Source organism: Salvelinus sp. IW2-2015, linkage group LG8 (assembly GCF_002910315.2).
Source record: "Salvelinus sp. IW2-2015 linkage group LG8, ASM291031v2, whole genome shotgun sequence".
Taxonomy (NCBI): Eukaryota; Metazoa; Chordata; class Actinopteri; order Salmoniformes; family Salmonidae; genus Salvelinus; species Salvelinus sp. IW2-2015.
In genome coordinates, this window is record NC_036848.1 from 14,729,044 (window position 1) to 14,755,558 (window position 26,515).

Below are 26,515 nucleotides of genomic sequence, written 5' to 3' on the forward strand. Positions count from 1 at the left end.
TACCCCCAAAGAGAAGGACCCGCCCCAGGATTTACAATGCCATCCAATAGTACATGGATAAATCAACACAGGAGGTTGTGATTGGGTAAAAGTTATGTCATTCCCAGAGATGGTTTGTAGAGCCGTTTAAACCGTGCCCCACGTGGTGTGACAGCCTATGGCAGTAGAGATCACTGACGTGAGCGAAACATTATTCGCTGGGGTGTCAAAATGGGGTCAACAAGAGAGCCTATCATAAGACCACTATGGGGAACATTTTATGTACATAAACCAATCATATCGGAACATAGTGAGGCTGAAGATTCCCAGTAAAGACCATTGTCACAAGGACAAGGGAACATATAGTAAGAGGGACAATAGTTGTTCCATCCCATTCAAAAAGTCTCTGAATGCCACCTGCCAACAAAATAATAAAAAAGTTTCTTCAACAGATGAGGAAAAATAGAGAATTAAAGACAAGAGGCGCACTAATAGCACACACACAACATTCTATTACATAACAACCACACTGGATGACTGACAACCACGCATCACTGAAAAGAACATCACTAACATTTCAGCACATTACATACTGACACAGCATACCGAGAAACAACTTTGTATGACTGACCACACACACAGTTACATCATGAAGAAAATAAAATACATGACTGGGTAAATTAAGGATTTTGACCATGAGTCACAGCTATAACTATATTTATGTTGAATGTTGTGCTCAAGTATAATATCATACATATTTTCTTATGCACATATTTAAGTAATTGAATCATTGATACATTAGAATACATTTATCCAAATATTCACCCAATGTTTTCGGCATACATATGGTACCACAATGTCCTACTGTCATTGGCAGGGGGCGCCAATCTCATTGTGCATAGGATCTTCATAACCTTAGTCATAGGTTACCACAATGTCATCTGAATGAGAATTTAGAAGCAGTGAGCTAAATTAAGAAAATTAAGACATTTTCCACATTTTGTTACATTACAGCCTTATTCTAAAATGAATTAAATAAAAATCGTCAGAAATCGACACACAATACCTTAGTTCTGGGACACAAAGCATTCTTCACTCATGCTGCCAAACATACCCTCGTAAAACTGACTATCCTACCAATCCTGGACTTCGGCGATGTCATTTACAAAATAGCCTCCAACACTCTACTCAGCAAATTGGATGCAGTCTATCACAGTGCCATCCGTTTTGTCACAAAAGCCCCATATACTACCCACCACTGCGACCTGTATGCTCTCGTTGGCTGGCCCTCGCTTCATAATCGTCGCCAAACCCACTGGCTCCAGGTCATCTATAAAAGTCTTTGCTAGGTAAAACCCCACCTTATCTCAGCTCACTGGTCACCATAGCAGCACCCACATGCTCCAGCAGGTATATTTCATTGGTCACCCCCAAAGCCAATTCCTCCTTTGGCYGCTTTTTCTTCCAGTTCTCTGCTGCCAATGACTAGAACAAACTGCAAAAATCACTGAAGCTGGAGACTCATATCTCCCTCACTAACTTGAAGCATCAGCTGTCAGAGCAGCTCACAGATCACTGCACATAGCCCATCTGTAAATAGCCCACCCAACTACCTCATCCCCATACTGTTATTCATTTTACTCCTTTGCACCCCAGTATCTCTACTTGCACATCTATCACTCCAGTGTTTATTTGCTAAATTGTAATTATTTCTCCACTGTGGCCTATTTTGTGCCTTACTTCCCTAATCTTACTACATTTGCACACACTGTATATAGACTTTTCTATTGTATTATTGACTCTGTGTTTGTTTATTCCATGTGTAACTCTGTGTTGTTGTGTCGCACTGCTTTGCTTTATCTTGGCCAGGTCGCAGTTGTAAGCCTACCTGGTTAAATAAAGGTGATATAAAATACAAATAAAATACCCCATAATGACATCAAAACCAGACATAAATACCTTATTTACATAAGTATTCAGACCCTTTGCTATGAGACTTGAAATTGAGCTCAGGTGCATCCTGTTTACATTGATCATCCTTGAGATGTCTCTACAACTTGATTGGAGTYCACCTGTGGTAAATTCAAATTGATAGGACATGATTTGGAAAGGCACACCCCCATCTATATAAAAAGGTCCCACAGTTGACAGTGCATGTCAGAGCAAAAATCAAGCCATGAGGATGAAGGGATTGTCCGTAGAGTGCTGAGACAGGATTGTGTCAAAGCACAGATCTGGGGAAGGGTACCAAAACATTTCTGCAGCATTGAAGGTCTCCAAGAACACAGTGGCCTTCATCATTCTTAAATGGAAGATGTTTGGAACCAGCCAGGCTCTTCCTAGAGCTGACGGCCTGGCCAAACTGAGCAATCGGGGGAGAAGGGCCTTGGTCAGGGAGGTGACCAAGAACCCAATGGTCACTCTAACAGAGCTCTAGAGTTCCTCTGTGGAGATGGGAGAACCTTCCAGAAGGACAAACATCTCTGCAGCACTCCACCAATCAGGCCTTTATGGTAGAATGGCCAGACAGAAGCCACGACAGCCTGCTTGGAGTTTGCCAAAAGGAACCTAAAGACTCTGACCATGAGAAACAAGATTCTCTGGTCTGATGAAACCAAGATTGAAATCTATGGCCTGAATGCCAAGTGTCACGTCTGGAAGAAACCTGGCACCATCCCTACGGTGGAGCATGGTGGCGGCAGCATCGTGCTGTAGGGATGTTTTTCAGCGGCAGGGACTGAGACTAGTCTGGATGGARGCAAAGATTAACAGAGCAAAGTACAGCCATCCTTGATGAAAGACTGCTCCAGAGCACTCATGACCTCAGACTAGGGCGAAGGTTCACCTTCCAACAGGACAACTAACCCAAAGCACACAGCCAAGAGATCGCAGGAGTGGCTTCGGGACAAGTCTCTGAATGTCCTTGAGTGGCCCAGCCAGAGCCCGGACTTGAACATCTCTGGTGACATCTGAAAATAGCTATGCAGCGACACTCCCTATCCAACCTGACAGAGCTTGAAGATCTGTATAGAAGAATGGTAGAAACTCCCCAAATACAGGTGCCAAGCTTGTAGAGTCATACCCAAGAAGACTCGGCTGTAAATCGCTGCCAAAGGTGCTTCAACACATATGTAAATGTGACAGTTTAATACATTTGCTAAAATTTCTAAAAACCTACTTTTGCTTTGTCATTTTGGGGTATTGTGTGTTAAGGGGGAAAAATAAAAATAAATACATTTTAGAATWTGGCTGTAATGTAAAAGTCAAGGGGTCTGAATACTTTCCTTAGATCATCCTGCAAATGTGAAATTCAATCAGACATTTTCCCTTCAAACCAAAGGACTGTAAGCGTCTCATCCAAACTCCAATGGAAGCACAGACAACCTATTTCCCCACCATCCCGTAGTAGACAGTTAAAGGGAAGGATAAACCAAGTGAACAGGAGAGTGTGTGCGCGTGTCAGTACAGGCCTGTTTGAGTGAATTAAAGAATGAGGATGTGTGAGAAAGAGAGACTTACTTTCTCTTGACTTCAGTACCTTAAACCAGACTCTAGGTGCTGCTGTCATTGCCACTTGTTAACTACTGTATTCCAATACAGCAGATCACCATGAATACGTTTTTCTTCAGAGAAAAATGTGCACCTACAGTCAATGATTCACTCACACAAAGTAAAACTATCCCACATTCAGACGTGACAAGTCTGCCAACTCACTATTGCACAATGCAGCATGAACCACAACACCAGCAGTCTTAACCAAAATCTATTTTTTTAAACATTTTATTTCATCATTAAAATCTCTGGCATCCACAATAACACTACAGTGAAGTTCTATTACATTTAAAACAGTCTTGAAATATCCAGACCCTCAGGGATGAAATCAATTGCGTCCTCCCTCCCTCATCAAAACCCACTGGATGAGAAAGCCAGAGGTCCCTCCCCATGGACCTTCTCCTCCAATGGGTTTTGAGAAGGAGGGGACACGAGTACGTAATTGAGATCTTCCCTCAGTGTCTCATTTAAAGCCTTGCCATTGGCCACCGTGTCTGAGGTATGGAAATTAATTTAAAATTGGACAGATAGCAAAAAAAAAAAAAAAAGGCTTTAGGCGCAAATCAGATGTTAGACTCATATCTCACCCTGATGCTCAGAGGTTAGGTGTGCTTTAGGAGTTATAAAACACACTATTCAAGCGGCATCAAACACATGCACATTGCTTTACATAGATTGAAGTGAAATCCACTAGTTTCCATCCTCAATACATATCATAGGTGAGACAAACAATGTACCGTTCCTCTGTGGGCTGGAGGAGGCTGTGGCTGGCTGGCTACCTTTCAGCTTGGAGGGTCTTCATGGCAAGACAATAAGGCACGGGTGGTGGCAGGGATACATTACGTCAATGTTTTTTTTGTAATGGAGAGAGGAKTGTCATGGATTCCCTTCAGTGTGGATCAAGATCAATCACATTACTGGATACATGGAAAGCAGTTCAGAGAATGTCATTGAAGTGTTGCATGGTGTCCATTTAGTTGTGTGAGGGTAAGGATATACATTACTTAAGATTCCCTTTTTATTGGCATTATCAGAGGCTCATAAACAGTCTCAGTTGAGGTCCTCTTGTTTCTCTCCCAGCTGATGCTCATCCTCTCAGCCACCTCCGGGAAGACGCCAGTCCCATCAGCTGGCCCTTTTTCTATTGGTCAGATGTACAGTAAGAGAGGGGGAGGATCCCAGGGCAATGGAAGTGATTGGTTGAGTCTACATCCCCCTCTTACAGCTGGAGGAGGGCAGAATGGAGTGATTATGAAGATGGAGAGGTTGGGTGGGTGGGGGCCGTGGTCCCTCTATTACCCTACTGTCTGTGATAGGATGATGGCGAGGATGATGACAGCAAGCACAGTACAGACCACTGCTATAATGATTGTCTTCTATAGAGGGGGAGAAAAAACAAACATGGGAGAACAAATACATCAGTATTTACGGTAATAAATGAGGCGGTGATACACAGACAGAATTACCAAGGGAAATGAAGCTCTGAACATGGACGGGAATATCATGCACTGTCAATCATCAGGCAATTCTGATCAACCGGGGGCTCTTTGATGCAGAGGATGCAGAGCTTCTATTGGCCGATACGAGTCAGCGATTGACAGCAATTGACGATCCCGCCCATCATAACACAGTGAGTCATCACTTATAGTCAAACAGGCCACACTACACAGCCCAAAGACCCCAATGAGAAACTTAGACCCACAGATACTACCCCACATATTCACAGAGCCCAAAGACACCATTGGGGGACTGACACACACAGTGCCAACCAGTTACCCAGCCATAGAGATACATAATGCTATTTCTATGGACCCTAACCCTTACCATAAGCAACGAGTGCACTTGTTGCTTATGTAAATCTGGAAGTCCAGATAAGACATGCAGTGCACCCAGAGACAGCGCCAACACACCTCATAAATAGGCCAAGGAGCATGAACGCCTAAACATTGAAATACCTTCACACCACACGCACCCAGAGACAGTCGAAGGAAAGGAAAATGGAAACAGCCAAAGTTCCAGATCCACCCGCACACCATTGTGACACCCCAGAGTTCCCCCCCTGCTTTACTCACCCTTTACACAACTCTTAGACACCTTCCATCACTGCTTCTTATTCAATCCCACCGACAACCCAATAATCAGAGCCACTATGGCGAGCACGATAATCAGAATCGCCAATATGATCACCTTTTTCTGTGGGGAACAATTAAGTGTCTGCTATGAAGGCCATTTTCTTGCAGGAAACCACTTTTACAAAATGTTTTCTGTTGAGAAAATCGGTGTTGACTATCGTGACCACTTCCGAACAGCAGTAACCAGTATTAACACTTTTTTTCTGTAGGGAGGAAAAGATGATTATCAAGCCCTGACTACAATYAACACTTTATGTAGAGAAACGGTCATGTCCACTTTTCACCACGTATTCCTGGACAAAGCGACAACATCTCTTTTCAAACAGCCTAAAAACACATGCATGACTCAGAGCTAAATGTTACATAAAGTGATCATAAATAACTGGAAGAAATACATGAAACTGTAGTTACTGTTGAAAGAAGGAAATTATATATAGCTAGAAAGGAAGCGGAAAATACGAAAGAGCGAGATGGAGAACGACCAGAGAAGTATACAGTGTGTGTGTGTGTGTATATATATATATATATCCATCTCCTCTTTCCTATTGGTCCAGATCTGGAGGAGGATAATTCAAGGTTTAGGATGGGGATCGTTGGGTACCAGGGTGCCAGGCCAATAGAGGCTGGTCAACGGYGCAGGGGGAGGGGCCAGGGGGCGGGACAAGGGCATTTCTATATCCACTCACACGACGGGCATCCTGCTGAAACTTGGCGGCTTTCTTAGGGTCAGCTACAGACCGCTCTACAAAGCCCACCTTGGTCCATGTTGCTCTCAATTCTGTCAATTATTACACCCTGGCAGAGAGCAGGACATTGCAGGAAAGAGAMGTGCAGAGGAAGGGAAAGAGAAGAGGGAGAGAGAGAYGGACAGAAGACAGAGGGACTACCTGTCCTGATTAGCTATCGGGCATGCTCTGAAAACCTGTAACGGAGGAAGGCCGCAAAAATACCGTTGGCTGCAACTGTGTTAAAGCAGGTTAAAACAGTAAGTGTATATTTTGCATTGGTGAAATTATTTTTGATGTGATATGAAAGTAAAGGGGTTTATGTTTCTAGAACTGTGGCGCAATTAAGAAACGATACCTGTTTAGATGGAGTATTTGGCTGTTTTGGCTGCCAGAGCCAGTCTACCCCGGCAAATAACCTGTAAGGTACTGGGACCATAAGGAACAATGGTAGGCTCCTTAAGAGCACAGCTCGGGCTAACCGCATAGAAGCTTCTTAGAAACAGGGACAGTAGCATAGTTGATTATGTTCAGGCAGATAGCGGTTCTAGCTGATGATTCATTTTAGGGTGTTGGACGGGGTGCAGTACCTTGCGTGCTTTGTTCTGGTACTGGATGGCTTTCTTAGTCTCAGTCTTAGCCACTACTATGTGGTCCACAGCTTTAGACACTTGCACCTCTATATTGTTCACTATGTCACCCTGAAACATAAAAAAAACACACGTACACAGTGACTATACAGATATAGAACAAATATAACTTTGCACGCTAATTGAATACATCACAGACAAAAACGTCACAAAGAGGATTATATTAGAAAGAATGAAGGCGCTTACCTCGCACACGGCTTTCCCCCGGAAAGCATAGGACAACCAATGAGATACAGGTGGTTACAGAGATTATATGTAGTTGTGTGGTGACTACAGTATGGGGTTGGGTCGATTCCAACGTGGTTTTAGTGATTCACAGACCCCTGTAGGCTACTAAGATGTTGAATCAAATGTGACTCTTAAATGAGAATGTAGACTCCTACTGAAGATGAATGAGTGATGGGAGGGAGACAGATGGATAGAGACACACACAAGGGGAACTTCTGTCCCAAAGCATGGAGAGAGGAGGAAAGCACAGCGGAAGGGAGAGGGTACTGGAAAAGAGAAAGGAAAAACAGACGACAGACAGAGAACGAGGAAGCAAACGGGACAGAAACAAAGTCAGACAGTAGGGTTTAAAAATGCAGATATGAAATAGTGGATGGAGGAATCAATTAATGACTGAATAGACGGATCGGAGGACGAGATGTGTACCTGGCTCTCCACCAGCATGGCGATGTCTACGAACATGTCATGCAGCTCTTTGATGCTGCTCTCCAGACGCACAATGTCTTTGTGTCGCGCCTCGATCTCACTGAGAGCCTGCTTCGAGATCCCAGAGTCCAAGATCTAAAGAGAGGAGGTGGTTAGTTCGTACGCACGCACGCGCGCACACACACACACACACACACACACACACACACACACACACACTAAAACACTTTCTTACCCCTGAAGTGAAGACAGCAGAGTTTCCCCCCTCTAACATCTCCTCCAGCTCCTCATCTGTCGTGGCTTTTCCAGCTGAGAAACACGAGGATCATTTCAGTATTATAACACACATAGGGTTATGGTCCATTTGTGTGTATGTAAAACTAAGACTGTGTGTAACTCACTGATCTCTAGCTGTCTCCGGATGCGTCCTTTGCTCCTCTCCCTGAAGTCCACCTGGGCCTCATTGTACTTGGTCATCACTTCCACAAACTTCCTGGACAGCACTGCATGCTGGGAGRACAGGACAGGGTCACAAGCCGTAACAATCCAATGGTTCAATATTAATTTCTATGGTCACATTGATGGTTAGGCACAGGGTCAGGTAAAGGGTTAGGGGAGAACTTTCGGAGGCTGACCTGTGATTTGCGTATCCGCATGTCGGCTGAAATCCTCTCCTCTTCCTCAGACGCCAGATCCCTCTCGATGGCTGAGAATCAATCAACATGATTCACCAATCAGTATTCACCCATCCCCGTATTAACCAATCAGCATTTAGTCTGTTTGTGCCGTATCATGTGTGAGGGACTCACTTTTGAGTTTGTTCCGGGCGTTGTTAGCCATCTTCTTGATGTTGTTGGTGACAGCCTCCAAGTCATCCTGTGTTTCTGAAGGAAAAAACGCAAATAAATTTAAAAAAAAAACACACACACTGACAGTAACAGGCAACAAAGACAGAGGGAAGGGAAGGAGCCGAGGCAGTATGTTTTACTCTGGTCTGATGTAGGGGCAGACAAGATGACCGAGTAGAGCTTCTTGACTTCAGACACATTCTCATCAACCTTATCAATGCTGATCCTGATGTCCTCGATCTGAAACAGAGAGAAAAACACAGTCACACACACAGTCACACACAGTCACACAGTCACACACACTTGGAAAAATGAACTCACCTGAGAGAAAAAGTCATCCATAAAAGCTGCATTGTCRATAGCAATTTCCACTTCCTCATCGTCATTGTCACATGTCTAAGAGAAGCAGAAGGCAATATCAGTACTGCATGTACTGTATTCAAACAGTGGATCCATAGTATATGCACACTACACACTGACGTCATGAGTACAGAGACCACAAGGCTTGGAGATATTGACACTGTGAAGGGCGAGGACAGGGCTGAGGAGGGAACAGAACCAGTTCTTAGCTGACCTCTCCTTCTTAAATAAACACGTAAACAGACTTTACTACCAGGCTATATCATCAGCTGGGCCCAGAAGAGGGTTAAAGCCCCTATTAAAAACCTGGCTCTAATGTACAGTTGAAGTCAGAAGTTTACATACACCTTGGCCAAATACATTTAAACTCAGTTTCACAATTSCTGACATTTAATCCTAGTAAAAATTTGCTGTATTAAATCAATTTGGATTACCACTTTATTTTAAGAATGTGAAATGTCAGAATAATAGTAKAGAGAAKKATTTATTTCAGCTTTTATTTCTTYCATCACATTCCCAGTGGGTCAGAAGTTTACATACACTCAATTACTATTTGGTAGCATTGCCTTWAAATTGTTTAACTTGGGTCAAACRYTTCRGGTAGCCTTCCACAAGCTTCCCACAATAAGTTGGGTGAATTTCAGCCCATTCCTCCTGACAGAGCTGGTGTAACTGAGTCAGGTTTGTAGGCTTCCTTGCTCGCACTCGCTTTTTCCAGTTCTGCCCACAAATTTTCTATGGGATTGAGGTCAGGGCTTTGTGACGGCCACTCCAATACCTTGACTTTGTTGTCCTTAAGCCATTTTGCCACAACTTTGGAAGTATGCTTGGGGGTCATTGTCCATTTGGAAGACCCATTTGCAACCAAGCTTTAACTTCCTGACTGATGTCTTGAGATGTTGCTTCAATATATCCACAACATTTTCCTACCTCATGATGCCATCTATTTTGTGAAGTGCACCAGTCCCTCCTGCAGCAAAGCACCCCCACAACATGATGCTGCCACCCCCGTGCTTCACGGTTGGGATGGTGTTCTTCGGCTTGCAATCCTCCCTCTTTTTCCTCCAAACAATACGATGGTCATTATGGCAAAACAGTTCTATTTTTGTTTCATCAGACCAGAGGACATTTCTCCAAAAAGTACAATCTTTGTCCCCATGTGCAGTTGCAAACCATAGTCTGGCTTTTTTATGGTGGTTTTGTAGCAGTGGCTTCTTCCTTGCTGAGAGGCAAGATATAGGACTCGTTTTATAGATGCTTTTGTACCCGTTTCCTCCAGCATCTTCACAAGGTCCTTTGCGGTTGTTCTGGGATTCATTTGCACTTTTCGCACACCAAAGTACATTCATCTCTAGGAGACAGAACGCGTCTCCTTCCTGAGTGGTATGACGGCTGCGTGGTCCCATGGTGTTTATACTTGCGTACTATTGTTTGTACAGATGAACGTGGTACCTTCAGGCGTTTGGAAATTGCTCCCAAGGATGAACCAGACTTGGAGGTTTCTGAGGTCTTGGCTGATTTCTTTTGATTTTCCCATGATGTCAAGCCAAAGTGGTATTGAGTTTGAAGGTAGGCCTTGAAATASAGCCACAGGTACACCTCCAATTGACTCAAATKATGTCAATTAGCCTATCAGAAGCTTCTAAAGCCATGACATCAAATTCTGGATTTTTCCAAGCTGTTTAAAGGCACAGTCAACTTAGTGTATGTAAACTTCTGACCCAATGGAATTGTGATACAGTGAATTATAAGTGAAATAATATGWAAACAATTGTTGGAAACATTACGTGTCACGCACAAAGTAGGTGTCCTAACCGACTTGAAAAACTATAGTTTGTTAAAAAGACATTTGTGGAGTGGTTGAAAAACGAGTTTTAGTGACTCCAACCTAACTGTATGTAAACTTGCGACTTCAACTGTATGTCTACAATGTCGTTCTCTGAGCAACTGTTTTATTAGTATAATATAATTTCCCCCAAAAATGTAGCATACAATATAGCTCAGTTTTTCTATTATTTATTTTATACAGTCTTTCTTGCTCATCTTTATCAAGGGTGCCAATAATTATGTACCCCAGGGTGGCTGGGTAGGTAGGTGGATAGATGAATAGAGATAGATGGCAAGTGGGAGATGGGGAGGAAAAGAGAGAGAACAAGCACTCTAAAATATTTGGTGCATTATATAACTGGGTTTTGGGAGAATAAGAGAAGAACAAATGCTTCCCCATCCTTTAACAGGAAAGGAGAGAGCGAGCATAGATTCACTCCCCCCCCTTCCTTCCTCTCTGTGGGGGCCGATCCGAAGGCCAAAGACGACAACCCAGATGTCATTTCCCTGCTTACAATTATAACATGCGTAAGCGCTCCAACAACTTAAGTTCTGAAGTATAGACCGAACACCAAGTTATAGGCCTCAGGAACTCGTGACAATCCAACCTTGAACTTTCTTAACTGCTGAATGTCAATCTCTGTACAATAAAAACAATTTCAATTCAGTGGCATTTAGTGCTGGTCAAGATTTTTTTTATGAGCATGGATTTATTTCTATTACAGCATATTGGATGACTGTCATTCACATTCCATTCACCCAGCTCAATGTAAAATGGATAGGTTTAGGCTACTACATGATACTTGAATTTGCCCTACACCCATCATGAGGTTGCTACAACCTAGCCTACATATGACAGTTTATAACGTAGGTGCACAGGTCGAGATACAAATTGGAGTAATCAAAGTGACAGACAGTGACACATTCAATACTGCCTTGCACACTCTAGCCTGCATCTGGCTGATCTGGGGTGTATCATTAGTCGAAACAAAACAAGTTTCTATTGGACACATTCAGGTAGCTCCCTCCCAGTTTAGTTCAGCTTGCTTCCGTTTAAGAAACATTTTGCAACAGAATCTCCGGAATGAATCCACCCATGATCACCCGCACACACAGTTCACTTTCATAGCAGCCACATACAGCATCATCACTTTGCTTGTTGTATAATTCCATCTTGCATCTACACGCTCTCACCTTTTGTCTTTGCTTGTGGACTTGAGTGCACAACACAACAGCTGTCTGTGACCAGGTGCAAAAACCTCTCCAAGCCAAACCTTCACAGCCGACATAGTTGTCACCATATTAACGTTATAGTCAACAAATTAGAACCAACGCGTTAGTAAACCCACAATCCAATCCATTTGTACAATCACGTAGTACAGTATACATCAAGCAGTTTAGCAGTTATACCAGCAGGCCATGGTGGCAATAAATTAATAAAACTGAACGCTTCCCTAGACTTGGAAAAGCTGCAGCAAAGATTTTTATAACTAAACAAAGATAGACCACAGTCCATCATTTCAAATGGGAAATAATGAGTCATAGTGGGTAGAACAAGCACGGTGGGCAAAGCCATGCACGAGCTAGCGAGATCCTATTGGCGCATTCTAGTAAACATTTGCATATTTCCGTTAGGGAACGCCTACTCTGATGTGCACAATAACTCAATTCGCCTTTGCATTCCTTCTAAACAACTACATTTTAAAAAACTTTGGCAAAGGGTAAAGTCCACAAAACTTAGTACACTCTGTTCGCAACAGATCGTAGCTTTTGGAACAGAAAACGGTACTGAGATCAAATGTTTCATTGATGAGAAAATTAGCAGAATGTCTGCTAAAATCAGTCTCCTTTCATCTTCTCCCACTGCCTGCTTCCTCGCACTACCATATATGGTAGTAAGTGGAAACGCCAAGCAGATGCTTCACATTTATACAGCCAGTGAAATATCGATCTCATTGTTCTATCAGTAAAGATGGCGCCGGCAGACATGGCAGCTCTGCTTCTAGCTCCTAAACAACGTTGCAGTATTTTGTGTGTCATTCCTTACATTAGCCCAGAATTCTTTCCCCTAATATTTAGATATTTCATAATTCCATTATTTTAGATTTGTGTGTATTGCTAGATACTACTGCACTAGATACACATATTTAGCAGATAGTATCTAACAGTAGTATGTGGCCCCCCAAAAAGTGTGATCTGTGCTTGCAGTGTTGGATAGCCATAGCCAGCTAGCTAGCTAGCATTCCTCTCTGGTTGTTGAGTATGCAAAATTAGCTGCATTAGTTAAGTAAGCGAAAGGTAAACTAAAAAAGGAAATATAGCTAGTTCTCGCTCTCTACCCCTCTGCTGCTTCTCCTTCATTTTTTAAATTAACAAATTAGTTTAAACTGTTCAACTATTGTCTCTGTCTCTCTGAGTCAACTACTCACCACACTTTATGCACTGCAGWGCTAGCTGGCTGTAGCATATGCTTTCAGTACTAGATTAATTCTCTAATCCTTTGATTGGATGGACAAGATGTTAGATTGGAGGATGTCCTCCGGAAGTCATCATAATTACTGTGTAAATCTATGGAAGGGGGTAAGAACCATGAGCCTCCAAGGTTTGTATTGAAGTCAATGTACCCAGAGGAGGACGGAAAGTAACCACCATACCATTAGACATCAAATGTATTAAATCACTGGAAAATATAAACTATTGAGTTTGATATCATTTAAAATGCAAAAACAATTTTATTATTTCTTGATTTTATTTTTTTATTTTTTTATTAGGGCTGTCAAAGTGTGTGTGTGTGTGTGTGTGTGAGGTGTTAAACTTTAAGAACATTGATACAGCACGAGGGAGTGCGCCTACTTAAACATTGGGAACATTGTTGTTTATGGTGAAAATGCTATTAAAACATTCTGATGTAGATAATGTTGTGTTTCCATTCCTTAAAATCAAAGCATCGTATGCCTGAAACTCAATGCACTGCTTTTTAAAATGGTAAAAGCTTTCTTTAGGGCCAAATGAGAATTTCTAAAAAATTGTCATTAAATCGCGATTAACTAATGCCATTAACTCAATTACTTATTTGAACCATTTAACAGACCTATTTTTTATAAATATTGTCATTTTTACACCTATAACGTCAATAAGCTGGTAGCTTAGACACTATTTCACATTATCAGAGGCTGTGGCCGCCGTCGGTTAAGACACAAACTGAATTCAAGAGCATGTTGTGTCATTTCAATCATAGAAATAAGTCCATTTTATGAATTCTCTCTCTTCAGACCACTGAAATTTAAACTTCTAATTACTACTTCAAAGATAACCACCGGTCCACCCACCGTCGAATGTCAACTTAAAGAGCGAGTGCACTTCCTAATTTAGCCTCAATTWAAAAAATTAAGAAATGCAGGGGCCTCCCGAGTGGCTACCGACCCCGGGTTCATTCCCGGGCTGTGCCACAACCGGCCGTGGCCAGGAGTCCCATAAGATGGCGCACAACTAGCCCACCGTCGCCTGGATTAAGGGAGGGTTTGGCAAGTGGGGCTTTACTTGGCTCATCGCACTCCTGCGACTCCTTGTGGCGGGCCGGGTGCCTGCCGGCTGACCCCGGTCGCCAGTTGAGCGGTGTTTCCTCCGACACATTGGTGAGGCTGGCTTCCGGGTTAAGCTGGCGGGTGTTATAAGGAGCGCGGTTAGGTGGGTCATGTTTCGGAGGACGCATGACTCCACCTTCGCCTCTCCCAAGTAGAGGTCGACCGATTAATTGGAATGGCCGATTAATTAGGGCCGATTTCAAGTTTTCATAACAATCGGAAATTGGTATTTTTGGACACCGATTTGGCCGATTTCTTAAAATCTTTATTTAACTAGGCAAGTCAGTTAAGAACACATTCTTATTTTCAATGAMGGCCTTGGAACGGTGGGTTAACTGCCTCGTTCAGGGGCAGAACGACATATTTTTACCTTGTCAGCTCGGGGGATTCAATCTTGGAACCTTACAGTTAACTAGTCCAACGCTCTAACCACCTGATTACATTGCACTCCACGAGGAGCCTGCCTGTTACGCGAATGCAGTAGAAGCCAAGGTAAGTTGCTAGCTAGCATTAAACTTATCTTATAAAAAACAATCAATCATAATCACTAGTTAACTACACATGGTTGATGATATTACTAGTTTATCTAGCGTGTCCTGCGTTGCATATAATCGATGCGGTGCGTATCGTTGCTCCAATGTGTACCTAACCATAAACATCAATGCCTTTCTTAAAATCAATACACAGAAGTATATATTTTTAAACCTGCATATTTAGCTAAAAGAAATCCAGGTTAGCAGGCAATATTAACTAGGTGAAATTGTGTCACTTCTCTTGCTTTCATTGCACGCAGAGTCAGTGTATGTGCAACAGTTTGGGCCRCCTAATTTGCCAGAATTTTACGTAATTATGACAAAACATTGAAGTTTGTGCAATGTACCAGGAATATTTAGACTTATGAATGCCACCCGTTAAATAAAATACGGAGCGGTTCCGTATTTCACTGAAAGAATAAACGTCTTGTTTTCGAGATGATAGTTTCCGGATTCGACCATATTAATGACTTAAGGCTCGTATTTCTGTGTGTTATTATGTTATAACTAAGTCTATGATTTGATAGAGCAGTCTGACTGAGCGGTGGTAGGCAGCAGCAGGCTCGTAAGCATTCATTCAAACAGCACTTTCCTGCGTTTTGCCAGAAGCTCTTCGCTGTGCTTCAAGCCTATAAAATCCCGAGATCAGGCTGGTGTAACCGATGTGAAATGGCTAGCTTGTTAGCGGGGTGCGCGCTAATAGCGTTTCAAACGTCATTCGCTCTGAGACTTGGAGTAGTTATTCCCCTTGTTCTGCATGGGTAACGCTGCTTCGAGGGTGTCTGTTGTCGTTGTGTTCCTGGGTCGAGCCCAGGTAGGAGCGAGGAGAGGGATGGAAGCTATACTGTTACACTGGCAATACTAAAGTGCCTATAAGAACATCCAATAGTCAAAGGTTAATGAAATACAAAATGGTAGAGAGGGAAATAGTCCTATAATAACTACAACCTAAAACTTCTTACCTGGGAATATTGAAGACTCATGTTAAAAGGAACCACCAACTTTCATATGTTCTCATGTTCTGAGCAAGGAACTTAAACGTTAGCTTTCTTACATGGCACATATTGCACTTTTACTTTCTTCTCCAACACTTTGTTTTTGCATTATTTAAACCAAATTGAACATGTTTCATTATTTATTTGAGGCTAAATTGATTTTATTTATGTATTATATTAAGTTAAAATAAGTGTTCATTCAGTATGTGTGGCAAAATTGGATTTACTTTGGATCGTTAGGGACAGTCAATAAATTACAATGTAAATGAGACAATATTTTCATGTTGCACACCTTTTAGTTCTCATTAAAGCTTTCAATATTTGTATACGAATTTCTGCAATTTATAGTTGGTTTGAGGTTAAGTCATTGAAATGTTGAGTTATCGATAGCAGGCACAACACAAAAACTTCAGATGATGTAAAATTTAAGTAAAAAAGGTTCAAATAGAAAGAGTGGGAGGCCCCGGTGCACAACTGAGCAAGAGTACAAGTACATTAGTGTGTATAGTTTGAGAAACAGACGCCTCAAGTCCTCAACTGGCAGCTTCCTTAAATAGTACCCGCAAAACACCAGTCTCAACATCATCAGTGAAGAGGCGACTCCGGGATGCTGGCCTAAGTGACCCTGAACTTTTGAACGGTAGTGTACATCAACCGTTTATCTTTTCCAGTGATTAAAACATGGATGTCTCAGTCATGGTAAGTTGGGGTTTGCAAAATGGGTCAACTTGGATCACCTTTATCTCTTGAATATTTTGGCATTCAGGTCCAAAACGTAACTTTCTGAGCACTTCAACAATGGGCAAATATGTATGGAAGTTTTCGTTCAATTCAAAAAGGAGTGCTGTCAAAAAGTGATTACATTCAAATGTATTTACCCCATTATAAAAGTAGCATAACTCCAGAAGTCTGTTTCTATTGTTCAATTTAAAGTTTTATCAGTTTCATATCAACTAACGTCCAATGATGCACGTAATTTGACTATATAATCTTGTGATTCAGGAAGCATCACTTGCCATTGGCTCTACAGGCCTTTTCCTTTTAGCCGCAAGGCTTTTTTGTTGCCATTTGCTCTTTAGCCACTAAGGCTAACATCCTTTCAAGCCTCTGGCGCTATTAGCCTTTGCATTTTGACTTGACTACCCTGTACCTCGGAAGCTCTTCATTAACTTTTACTTCGACCAGATCCTTTGACTTAAGTCTCCTCTTTTACCTTTACAGTCAACTTTGCCATTGCTTTTACAACGAACTGTTGTACTAGCAGAGTGAACGTCAGTTTTTATGTCGCACAGTAATACTGTATGACCGCGAGTTGAGCAAGGCACTTAACCCTAATTTCTCCTGTAAGTCGCTCTGGATAGGAGCGTCTGATAAACGACAAGGGAAAAAAATGAAGTCTAAGTTCATCGTTAGAACCGTCTTTGGAGCATGGTTAAATCTCTGAGCTGTTTCCCAAAACCATCATTATTAATGTTGCACTTGAAAAACACTCGTAACCTAACGCCTGCCTCAGACCACTCGTAGAATAGCTAAGTGCATCATTATGCTTTCTTGCCATCAATTTATATACACAGAAGATCTCCGCTAAACACAGAATCACATGGTTTAGCCGTCTCTCTGTGACCGCCAATATCTGATTGAGCATCTACATTTAACCTTGCGTAATACCCTAGATGCAGTCGCACCACTTAACAAAAAAAAACAAAAAACATTTGTCACAAGAAATTAGCTTCCTGGTATACAGAAAAATACCTGAGCCCTGAAGCAAGCTTCAAGAAAATTGGAATGGAAATTACACTCCACCAAACTGGAAGTCTTATGACTAGCTTGGAGAGACAGTACCGTGCAATATCGAAGAGCCCTCACTGCTGCTCGTTCAGTCTATTTTTCCAACCTAATTGAYGAGAATAAGAACAATACAAAATGCATTTTTGATACTGTCGCAAAGCTAACTAAAAAGCATTAGAAAGCAAAATTACAGACTCCTCTTTGAATCTGCGTATTTCTCCTAAGCTCAATTTTCATGAGTGCACAGAACTGCCAGGACCAATGGAGACACTCAAGTTTTTTAATCCTATATCTCTTGATACATTCACGAAAATAGTCATGGCCTCTAAACATTCCAGCTGAACTCCAACTAAACTACTGGAAGAGCTACTTCCTGGCCTTCCTATGTTGAACATAATAAACAGCTCCCTATCCTCTGGCTGTGTACCAAACTCACTAAAAAAGTGGCAGCAATAAAGCCTCTCCTGAAAAAGCCAAACCTTGACCCGGAAATTTTTTTTTTTTTTTAAACAATTGGTCTATATCGAATCTCCCATTCCTCTCAAAAAAGTTTTTAAAAGCTGTTGCACATCAACTCACTGCCTTCCTGATGACAAATAATGAATACGAAACGCTTCAGTCTTGTTTTAGGCCCCATCATAGTACTGAGACTGCACTCGTGAAGGTGGTAAATGACGTCAGACCAAGGCTCTGCATCGGTCCTCGTGCACCTAGACCATAGTGCCGCTTTTGACACCATCGATCACCACCTTCTTTTGGAGAGATTGGAACCCTAATTGGTCTACACAGACAAGTTCTGGCCTGGTTTAGATATCTGTCAGAAAGATATCAGTTTGTCTCTGTGGATGGTTTGTGCTCAGAGAAATCAATTGTAAGTGTCGGTGTTCGTCAAGGTTCCGTTTTAGGACCACTATTGTTTTCACTATATATTTGACCTCTTGGTGATGTCATTCGGAAACACAATGTTAACTTTCACTGCTATGCGGACGACACACAGCTGTACATTTCAATGAAACATGCTGAAGCCCCAAAATTGCCTAGCCTGGAAGCCTGTGTTTCAGACATAAGGAAGTGAATGGTGGAAAATGTTTGACTTTTAAACTCAGACAAAACAGATATGCTAGTTCTAGGTCCCAAAGATACAAAGTTATCTTCAGTTAGCGCTAAACACGGTTGTTTGAATCTTTTACTAGAACCAAAAACATTTGATGATATTACTCCAGTGCTAGCTTCTAGGGCTGATTTCAAGGTTTTACTGCTAACCTACAAAGCATTACATGGACTTGCTCCTACCTATCTCTGATTTGGTCCTGCTGTACATACCTACACGTACGCTATGGTCACAAGACGCAGGTCTCCTTATTGTCCCTAGAATTTCTAAGCAAACAGCTGGAGGCGGGGCTTTCTCCTTTAAAGCTCCATTTTTATGGAATGGTCTGCCTATCCATGTGAGAGACGCAGACTCAGTCTCAACCTTTGTCTTCATTGAAGACTCATCTCTTCAGTTGGTCCTATGATTGAGTGTAGTCTGGCCCAGGGGTGCGAAGGGGAATGACAAGGCACTGGAGCGACGAACCGCCCTTGCTGTCTGCCTGGCCGGCTCCCCTCTCTCCACTGGGATTCTCTGCCTCTGAGTCACGGGGGCTGAGTCACAGGCTTAATAGTGCTCTTCCACACCGTCCCTAGGAGGGGTGCGTCACTTGAGTAGGTTGAGTCACTGACGTGATTTTCATGTCCGGTTTTGCGCCTCCTCAGACTCGTGCAGTGGGAGGGCTATACTCAGCCTTGTCTCAGGGTAATAAGTTGGTGGTCTGTTGATATCCCTCTAGTAGTGTGGGGACTGTGCTTACATCCTGCCTAGTTGGCCCTGTCCTGGGGGTATCGTCAGACGGGCCAGTGTCCCCCAAGCCCCCGTCTCAGCCTCCGGTATCTATGCTGCAATAGTCGATGTCAGCCTTTCTTAAAGTATGGGTCGCGGACCTGTTATTGGTGGGTCGCTATGCGTTAGAGTAAATGTATAATTCTTTAATTAATTACTGGAATTGATTTGGCCATGTGCAACTGTGCTCTCAGTGCGCTCTCTGCTTAGCAGTGGTGTCAGTTTGGCAGCTGCACGAGTGGGAGGGAGATGCCGTGTGCTTCGCGGTTCACCAGATCTTTTTTCTGCAGTTTTCTTGAAGATCACTCCACGATCCACACGCTGCAACGCTGTCGTTCAGCAGCAGATGATGCGCTGTCAGCCAATAACTTGTCATTCCCACTCGCCATCAAATGAGTCAAGCTAGCCACAAGTTCTGGCTGAGCTCAATCATCATGAAACGCGAATACGGTGATGCGTTTCTTCTCTCTCTTGGTTTCATACAAACTTTGAGAAATAACGAGGAGCGTCCAGAATGTCTTTTGTGCGGGGAAGTGCTTAGTAACGAGTCTCAAAACGTAAAATTAAAAAGAGACGTCCTGACCAAACATCCACAGCATGACGGTAAATCCAGGGAGTTCTTTCAGAACAGGGAAGAATGCTTCAGGAAACATTGCTTCGACAGTGGAAAAGTTTGTCAGCTAGCATTGTTGTCGTTTTATAACAGATGATATGCAGAAATAAGGGAATACTCTCTCTCATAGTAGTAGATGTGAGCTTCTCTTTCAAACAATTCCCTTGTACACAGCTAATATAGCTAGATAGCTAACGTTTATCAGTAGCTAGCTAGCTTGCTTTGGTTGTGTGCAACCCTAAGTAACAGTACATATGAAGATGAAAAAAGATTAGGCCTACTGTACATCTTACTGTAGAAATGATTGGTGAAAACAAGTGTAGGTTGGAACATTTGCTGTTAAAATTCAAGTAACCATTTTAATTCTGAACTGGAATAAACTAATTGAAGCAAGATGCTTTTTGAGGCAAACCCACTCACAGTTCTGGGTTGCTCATCTACAGCAGGATGTGGTCTTCTGCCTGGCTGAGAAAGCAGTAGATGTCCTGATCCAGTTTGGCGCCACATACCTATGCGAGTCAGGGTTCTCAACTCTGGCATACAGAAACAGACTCCATGCTGAGCAAGACTTCAGGGTTGCACAATTAAAAACTGGGCCCAGAATAGACATGCTGGTTGAAGCATCAACCACACACACACACACCTCTCATTAGGTTTGTGGGTGCGCACATGTGTTTTCTGCTCTACATCTGTGTGATCAAAAATAAACAAGAATAGCTATTTATATTATTATATTTAATTGTTATTTGTCTATATTGCATTTGTTTTAGGCTTGCATAAGAGTAATGAAATGAAAACAGACTTTCTAATTTGGGTCCCAGGCTTAAAAAGTTTAAGAATCCCTGGTCTATGTGCCGGGGGAGCTAGCGTCAGTATTATATCTGGTATAATTCTCCTGCCTTATCTGGAGTCCTGTATGAATTTAAGTATGCTCCCTCCCTAGGACCATGCCTCAGGACTACCTGGCCTGATGACTCCTGGCTGTCCCCAGTCCACCTGGTTGTGCTGCTACTCCAGTTCCAACTGTTCTTCCTGCAGCTATGGAACCCTGACCTGTTCACCAGATGTACTACCTTGTCCCGGACCTGCTCTTTTTTAGACTCTCCCCCACTCTCTCTCTACCGCACCTGGAGTCTCGACATCTGAATGCTCAGCTATGAAAAGCCAACTGACATTTACTCCTGAGGTGCTGACCTGTTGCATCCTAGACAACCACAGTGATTAGTATTATTTGACCCTGCTGGTCATCTATGAACGTTTGAACATCTTGGCCATGTGTTGTTATAATCTCCACCCGGCACAGCCAGAAGAGGACTGGCCACCCCTCAGAGCCTGGTTCCTCTCTAGGTTTCTTCATAGGTTCCTGGCTTTCTAGGGAGTTTTCCTAGCCACTGTGCCTCTACAGCTGCATCGCTTGTTGTTTGGGTTTTTAGGCTGGATTTCTGTATAAGMRCTGACATCTGCTGATGTAAAAAGGGATGTACAGTGGGGCAAAAAAATATTTAGTCAGCCACCAATTGTGCAAGTTCTCCCACTTAAAAAGATGAGAGGCCTGTAATTTTCATCATAGGTACACTTCAACTATGACAGACAAAATGAGAAAAAGAAAATCCAGAAAATCACATTGTAGGATTTTTAATGAATTTATTTGCAAATTATGGTGGAAAATAAGTATTTGGTCACCTACAAACAAGCAAGATTTCTGGCTCTCACAGACCTGTAACTTCTTCTTTAAGAGGCTCCTCTGTCCTCCACTCGTTACCTGTATTAATGGCACCTGTTTGAACTTGTTRTCAGTATAAAAGACACCTGTCCACAACCTCAAACAGTCACACTCCAAACTCCACTATGGCCAAGACCAAAGAGCTGTCAAAGGACACCAGAAACAAAATTGTAGACCTGCACCAGGCTGGGAAGATATTCAATCAATATCAACACATTCTCCTACAACGCACTTAGCAACCATTCTCGCTACGCTATGTTTTGGAGAAAAACGTGCGTTACATCTCCGGCTGTTGTAGAAAAGATACATCCTTAACACTCGTAAGCCTAACACAGAACCCAAACTGACTGCGCGCGTGCGCCATCGTGCATAAATGTATTTTGTCCCCCCCACACCAAACACAATCACAACACGCAGGTTAAAATATGAAAACAAACTGAACCAATTAAATTAATTTTGGGGACAGGTCGAAAAGCATTAAATATTTATGGCAATTTAGCTAGCTAGCTTGCACTTGCTAGCTAATTTGTCCTATTTAGCTAGCTTGCTGTTGCTAGCTAATTTGTCCTGGGATATAAACATTGAGTTGTTATTTTACCTGAAATGCACAAGGTCCTCTAATCTGCCAATTAATCCACACATAAAACGGTCAACCGAATCGTTTCTTGTCATCTCTCCTCCTTCCAGGCTTTTTCTTTTCTTCACTTTATATTGAGATTGGCAACTTTCATAAATTAGGTGCATTACCACCACTGACCTTGTTTGTCTTTCAGTCACCCACGTGGGTATAACCAATGAGGAGATGGCACATGGGTACCTGCTTCTATAAACCAATGAGGAGATGACTTTCAGCGCGATCTGCGTCAGAAATAGAACTGACTTTTATTTTAGCCCTTGGCAACGCAGACGCTCATTGGCGCGCGCGAGCAGTGGGGGTGCAATAATTGAATAACAGATTTCTACATTTATTTTGCACGCGTGCACACGCGACGCGAGCGGTGTACTCAGCCTGTAAGTTCAATCGCTATCGGGAAGCCGGGACCTGGTCTAAGTTAAGACAAGAAAGGGCCACTTAAGTTCTCAAAAGTCTCAGAGTCAGTTAATTTCCCTGTCAATCACATTGCATACAGGTTGGACACAAAACAAATACAGTCTGTTTTTAAAATCATAATACTGGAAAGGACAGCGTTCACCAGGATCTTGTTGTTTTTTTTTACAACAAGAGAGAGTTGTATATCGATACACTTGTGATTTACACTGGCACTATACACGTAAAGACATAACACTCGCATGCCTAGTCAAAACACACACAAACAGTCTCTTGCTCTCTTTCACACAGTGGTAGTGCTGCGGCAGTGAGATAAGACTAAGCACTCGTTTCCTTCCTGTCTTCTCACTTTGTCGCTCTCATTCAGCATAAACAAGGAAGAGAGGGAATAAAATGTGTGAAAGAGAGAGAGGGTTGTGATGAGTATCGTGTGCGTCAGTTTAACACGGAGACCACAAGGTTAAGAGGGAGTGTCACTCTTTCTCCCGTTAGTCATCGGTTATAAGAAACTTCCACAACCAGGCTCATAAACAGCAAACCCGTCTTGTGATTTACAACTCCACCTGCCTTTGTGATTAGAGGCTTCAGATTCTGCATACGTTGCTCGAGGTATGTCTAGTTGCATATTTCCCCTGTAACAGGGTAAATAACTAGACAGTCTTTACAACGGCACTGCATCACTGATCATTCGTCTATAGACATACGTGTTTAACACGGAGACGTTCGATTGACCCTCAATCTATAGGGTCGTCAAAATGGAGCCGTTTCATTGGTCCTCACATTGTAATTCCGCTACAATGCTTAATCTCAACCATATGCTCTTCCTGGATCTAGTCTAGTACATTAACGCCGTGAATGACTTTACAGACACACAGATCACGCTTATGTTGGACAGGGGCTCTGATTAGATTACACTATCCATAATAACTGATTTGGGATCAGCATTTCCTCTCCGAGAGCTGAACCTTACCCAATGTGAATTTTACTACACTGCAGAGAGAGAATGACAGGTTGTGGAGAGAGAGAGGGATAGACTGGAAAGAGATTGAAGTAAGAGAGGCAACCTTGCTGTCAAAGGCTACTGTGACTGAAGCCCGGGAGATAAGTCTCTGGATATTGTGACTGATCTAGAGGGCGACACTGCACTGGAGTGAGATTAGTGCATAAAGGCCATACTATGGGAAACAAGACAAACCACTTTGAATGTCACTGTGTACCTGAAGGATGCATGTCTGAACATGTCTCTAGAGTACAGTCAGACCGCTGTACAGAGAAGGCAATCTATATGGAGATCTACCTGTAGAGCTACTACAAAGACCAGACTGAATATAATATGGTGTGTCCAGGGAAATTATCCCCCTCATTTCCTGTTGTAGTCCGTTCTGTCTACTGCACCTGTCAGCTGACCTTTTCATGCTCCGAGCACAACAATACAGCCACACAAAGTTAAACATTAGAAGGAAAACAGATGAGAGAGAACCCTACAGATGTTCAAGGCCTCCAGTCAGTCTTGTTTTATGTAAATGGTCATACCTGAACAAACTGCCACACCATTTTGACTTTACTTACCCTCCCAGTAGAAACCCATTGTACCTGGGAGATTACGACTCAGGGCACCATTTGACAAACTAAACATGGCACATATTTGCCCAACAGTAAGGCCATGGTAACAGAATCTGACACGGCTGGAGTGGATCAGCAGCACCTCACCCAAAGGTGAACCGGACAGTCTTCAACTGGAATTGTACATCCTGGTTGTTTTGTGTTAGAAACTAGGCTACCGACTATCACATTGAGTGGGATAATGTCTAAATACAAGTTCTAGGCTAATAGAGTGTGGAAAGGGATCTGAGATGTTGAACAATCACCAATCTCACCACTATAGGCCTTGCATTACACTACTGATTGTTAATTAGTATAGGTGTCAATTACAACTGCAGCTTAATTACAGGAGATTATAAACGCCGTTTATATGGGAATGAAAGCCTACAACTGTCAGCCCAAATTAGAAATCAACTGACCACGTGACGCCACATTCTCCAATACCCGAAGCACGCCAGGACACACTGCACACTTGACACACCCGTGATCCCGTTACCTTGTCCTCAACCTCCACCCCCTACTCGCTGACTGCCACACAAGACACCAACATGTCCCCAAGAGAGACACAGGCAATGACACTGAACAAGAACATAAACACAACATGTAAAGTGTTGGATTCATGAGCTGAAGTTAAAAAAATCCCAGAAATGTTCCATACGCTTCCCTGTTAGTGACTATTTCCCCTTAGACAAGATAATCCATTCAATTGACAGGTGTGGCATATCAAYAAGCTGATTAAGCAGCATGATCACTACAAAGGCGTACCTTGTGCTGGTGACAATAAAAGGTCACTCTAAAATGTGCAGTTGTGTCACACAACACAATACCACAGATGTCTCAAGTTGAGGAAGCATKCAATTAGCACGCTGACAGCAGGAATGCCCACCAGAGCTGTTGCCAGATAATTTAATGTTAATTTCTCTACCATAAGCCTCCTCCAACATTGTTTTAGAGAATTTGGCATTATGTCCAACCGGCCTCACAACCGCATAGTATTTCTGTCTAATAAAGCAATTTTGTGGGGTGAAACGTATTCTGATTGGCTGGTCCTGGCTGCCAAGTRGGTGGACCTATGCCCTTCCAGGCCCACAAATGGCTGCACCCCTGCCCAGTCATGTGAAATCCATAGATTAGGGACTAATTTATTTATTTTAAATCAACTGATTTCCTTATATTAACTGTAACTCAGTAAAAATCTTTGAAATTGTTGCACGTTGCGTTTCTATTTTAGTTCAGTATAAATATCCAAGTTGAAGAAAAATAAAACCATAACAGAAACAATGATATTTTCCATCATGTCTCATGCATCTTTCCAAGGGGCGGCAGGGTAGTTTAGTGGTTAGAGCGTTGGGCTAGTAACCGATTGGTTGCAAGTTCAAATCCCCGAGCTGCCAAGGTACAAATCTGTCGTTCTGAACAAGGCAGTTCAGAACCGGGCCGTCATTGAAAATAAGAATTTGTTCTTAACTGACTTGCCTAGTTAAATAAATCGTTATTAATTATGTAGCCATGTAATCAAATAGCGGCAGTCCAAATAGGGTTCCGATAATGAGTTAAATAATTTTGTCGAACTTTCTTGCATTAACACAGGAGGTTATAACATTTGTCTCGCTCTGTGAAAAGGTGCCCCTGTCACACTTCCCAGACCTCACTTACTGCTTTAAGTTGTTCCAATCGGTCCTTCATCTTGACGACTGTTAATAAAACAAGCTAAAAAATAAATATAGTAATCTTAAATATACAATCCCCAATCTGTGAAATCCCTCAACCAGCTGGACAGCTAGCTGTTGAACTGAATCCCACCGCCAGCGGGTTGAAGATCAACTTTACCAAAGTCTTGGCAAGGTTCTTCTTAAAATGACTTTTGCTGCTGAAATACTGCTTTTTCCACCAATAGTCCATACAGTATGGCCGCTAGGGGAGAAACTAAATCTCTTCCTCTTCGGTCTGGGGATTAAAACAAGTTATGTTCACCCTGCATAATTTCTCAAGTAATTGTTATAAAACGCACTTTCGAGCTCAC

The 26,515-nt window shown here is 42.5% G+C and overlaps 1 protein-coding gene across 3 annotated transcripts; it reads right to left on the bottom strand.

Annotated features, from left to right (window-relative positions):
- Positions 1-4,795: 4,795 nt before the first annotated feature.
- LOC111967496 (syntaxin-3) lies at positions 4,796-26,515 on the bottom strand. 3 transcript variants are annotated; one of them, XM_023992552.2, is made up of 11 exons: positions 26,149-26,515; positions 8,862-8,936; positions 8,681-8,780; positions 8,502-8,576; positions 8,328-8,398; positions 8,094-8,202; positions 7,928-8,001; positions 7,693-7,827; positions 6,979-7,089; positions 5,604-5,724; positions 4,796-4,907 (listed from the first exon to the last, which is right to left on the bottom strand). In XM_023992552.2, exons 1-10 carry the CDS (start codon positions 26,176-26,178, stop codon positions 5,632-5,634), a joined length of 873 nt encoding a protein of 290 aa, XP_023848320.1. In that variant the 5' UTR covers positions 26,179-26,515; the 3' UTR covers positions 4,796-4,907; positions 5,604-5,631. The 3 variants fall into 3 exon arrangements, with proteins under 3 accessions (XP_023848320.1, XP_023848321.1, XP_023848319.1); XM_023992553.2 differs by lacking the exon at positions 5,604-5,724; XM_023992551.2 differs by lacking the exons at positions 4,796-4,907; positions 5,604-5,724 and adding an exon at positions 5,731-5,866.